Source organism: Hakea prostrata, chromosome 6 (assembly GCF_041222555.1).
Source record: "Hakea prostrata isolate BN-2017 chromosome 6, UWA_Hpros_2, whole genome shotgun sequence".
Classification (NCBI taxonomy): domain Eukaryota; kingdom Viridiplantae; phylum Streptophyta; class Magnoliopsida; order Proteales; family Proteaceae; genus Hakea; species Hakea prostrata.
Genome location: NC_142605.1, coordinates 21,877,642 through 21,881,244, shown reverse-complemented (window position 1 = coordinate 21,881,244; position 3,603 = coordinate 21,877,642). Strand labels below are relative to the sequence as shown.

The following is a 3,603-nucleotide window of genomic DNA, read 5'->3' as shown; positions in this document are numbered from 1 at the left end:
CTTTATTATTTATGTTTTTAGTCTTACATCGAAGAACATTGTACTTGCTCATTTATAATTATTATTATAAATAAAACCCTGCTATGTCACACAAGAGATATGCTAGGATTCTCTCAACATTTCTACACTTCCTTTCCATGGTCATCTATTTTCATGCAATGGTCTAATATTTTCTACTGTATAGTTAGTTGGTGGATCGTTGTAATATCAAGCTTCATTATGTTACCTAAAAGAAAAAATTGTCACACGCAACCCAGCTTTAGCCTTTTAAATTGGGTCATTTGCAAGGTTTTCACATTGGCATCAGATCAGACCTTTTGGTTGTTGGTATTTGGGTCTTATGTTCATGGAGATTATTTCCTATCTTTTATCTTTTCAACAACAAAGCGTGTGGAGGAAAAAAATAAATATGTGAGATAATTATTGATTCTTCTTTGTATTATAATGAAATTATATATTAGCCACTATAAAGTTGGTAGATTGATAAAGACTCGTATGGCATATGATATTGCAAGTGTTAAGTTTTTTGCCTACTATATATCAAGGGTAAAAAAAATAATTAAGACTAAATTAATACTAACCGCCATTCAAGATTATGTTGGATATTTTAAAAATTAAAAAAATATCACATTATTAATTAACAAATGCTTCTTAAGAAAAAGGGGACAATATGCCCATTATTTAATTTTTAATGAAACAGACACAGTTCAACTGTCACGTTTGACCAATAAAGAAAACCGTCCCATGCACATTCAATGGATTTGAAAATCAGAATCATCATCATGCATTCACACGAAACGACCCAACATTTTATTTTCCATTTTTTACAGCAATTGACAAATTGCTTGACCCAATCCCTCCAGTTGCCTTCGGATCGATTCAAAGGTAGCAGCCAACAATGGACCAAGAACGATCCACCACATCCACGTCTGAAATTGATACATCAGAAGAACAGCCTATAAATACTTGTAATCTCTCATCAGATCAAATCGCATCAGCTATCTAAAGCATCAAGTGCTTTCACTGAATTGATATCTGCTAGAAGAAGCTTCTAAGTACTAGAGATCATAACAATGGCGGATGAGGTTGTTCTCCTGAGTTTCTGGCTCAGCCCTTTTGGGATGAGGATCAAAATCGCCTTGGCCGAGAAAGGAATCAAGTATGAGTACAAGGAAGAGAACCTGCAAGACAAGTCTCCTCTGCTTTTGAGGATGAACCCAATTCACAAGAAGATTCCTGTTTTGGTTCATAACGACAAGCCCATCTGTGAGTCCCTGGTCATTGTTCAATATATTGATGAGGTCTGGAAGGAAACATGTCCATTGCTGCCCTCTGATCCTTATCTCCGATCTCAGGCCAAGTTTTGGGCTGATTTCATCGACAAGAAGGTAAGATATATATCTCTGATTACCACTTGATATTTAAGAGATCTTCATGTCTATATACACCACCCATGTTATCTTTTTGATTGAGATGATTGGTCTTGCAGATATTTGAGTCTGGCAGGAAGACATGCATGTCAAAAGGAGAAGACAATGAAACTGCAAAGAAGGAACTGATTGAGTCTTTGAAAGTGTTGGAAGGAGAGCTTGGAGAAAAGCCTTATTTTGGAGGAGACAAGTTTGGTTTTGTGGATTTGTGTCTGATTCCTTTCTACACTTGGTTTTACGCTTATGAAAAGTTTGGGGACTTGAGCATGGAAGCTGAGTGTCCAAAGCTTATTGCTTGGGCTGAGAGGTGCCTGGAGAAGGAGAGTGTGTCCGACTCCCTAGTTGACCAACAAAAGGTCTTCCACTTCTTTGGGCAGATGAGAAAGATGTATGGAATTGATCAGTAGATTGGGGGGAAGAGTAGGAGAATGGGAGAATAAAAACAAGTAAATAAAGTCTGCTACCACTTGGAGCAGGAACTATGTATGAAGGGTGCTTCCCTTTGGTTTTGTTTTACTAGATTATAGGTTGTGATCTTTTGTACTTTAATTATATTTGAATGGTTTATAATGATTTTAATTCGTTTCAATATCAATTGGGTTATACATACATTGTGATTATAAGGACACTAAAGATTGTAGTTATTGAATTTCTAAAACGCAACGTGTTGCAAGAGTTATTGATGTTTTAAACTTCAAAAGCAGCCACAAAATGAACAAAAGAAGAAGAGGTAAAGAAATCAACTTCAGATAAGATCATGCCTCATTTGGAACTAGTTACGTGTAGAATAGATGCTTTAAAATTTGGTGCAAATTTAAAGAATAGGTGAAGGTTGAAGATCCAAAGCAAATTATCAGATCTAATGGTAGCAATCCTATGATGAAGCTTCACCATGTTTAAAAGAAATGTAACCATTATTGAGCTATAAGGAAAAAGATATTAGGATAGAAAAGGGAAACTTCTGCACAAGCAGAGTCCAATGGGCATTTTTCTTATATAGTTTTACGTCCAACGAAATCTTGTTCAGAGGCTATTTTGATATCCTGACCTCAAACTGCAATTATGGTCCCCCAACCACTACACCAAGACCCGCCCCTTAAAGTGAAAAAACTAACAACATCTATCCTTTATACCAGAAAAACAAAAATCAATAGGAGAAACCCTTCGTATGTTATGCCTGCTCCAAAAGGTGGCAAAATCCTATAGAGCCAAGGTCAGAGTCAAAGTTAGGTTAGGGTATTTAGAGTAAAGGTCAAGGTTTAACCTCACCCTATTAGAGGTTGTTTTTGGTAGGGGGGAAAAAAAAAAGAAGGGATGAGATAGTTAAAAGTGTGGGACCATGTAAAGTGGGGTGTGAGGACAAAAAAGAAAAGGAAGGTAACTTGAACAAAAAAAATATATACGTGGACCCCACAAATTCTTTAGCTTTGACACATCATTCAACAGGCTTACAGGCACCTTACTTTTTTGTTATGGTTTCTAGGATTTCATTCCAAGGAATAATGGGAGTATCACACTACCCTATTTAAACAAAATCCTTAGAGCCAAAACGTGGAAATCTGCCAAATCGTCCTACTAGAGACGGGCGACGCCTTCCTAGCCAAGTGGTCAACTACATTGTTACCAACCCTAGAACACAAAGTGGAATCTTCTACTTCCCTTCATTGATCTTTTACACAGATGGAAAAAGTGAAATAAATATCGGTGTTTGTCCCAACAATGTGCTAATGGAGAAGAGGTTTGCTTCAATTTCTTTCAGTAGCTCTATTCCATTTTATGTGTGCTTTCTTCCTATGGCATGCATGTTAAACTATATTTCCTTCTCCACCCAAACCCACAATACCAACCGATTCAGCTCTTGAACTCCCACCACCCAACCCGCTATAGTAACCACAGATAATATTTTGCAAAAACCCACCTCTTCCCTTACCAACCCTCCCACTGAAACTGAAGCCAACCCTCCACCCAAATTTCCCTCATCCATAGCTAGATGAGAGATTTCTCATCTTTTTTATGTTATGCAGCCGCGAATGCGATCACGTGCGACAAGGGAGAAGCATGCTTCCTTCCCTAAGACTTATTTCTTGCATTATGAGTCGCAACTTGCCCAAGGGTGGGCATCAAGATGAGATATCGATCATGCAGGCGTTCATCACTTTCACCCTATATGTGG

At 37.5% G+C, this 3,603-nt stretch overlaps 1 protein-coding gene across 1 annotated transcript; it reads left to right on the top strand.

The window, feature by feature from the left end:
• Positions 1-905: 905 nt before the first annotated feature.
• Positions 906-1,845, top strand: LOC149012609 (putative glutathione S-transferase). Its single transcript, XM_089158367.1, has 2 exons — positions 906-1,388; positions 1,490-1,845. The coding sequence occupies exons 1-2, from the start codon at positions 1,074-1,076 to the stop codon at positions 1,835-1,837; spliced, it is 663 nt and encodes a 220-aa protein (XP_089014493.1). The 5' UTR covers positions 906-1,073; the 3' UTR covers positions 1,838-1,845.
• The last annotated feature ends 1,758 nt before the right edge of the window (positions 1,846-3,603 follow it).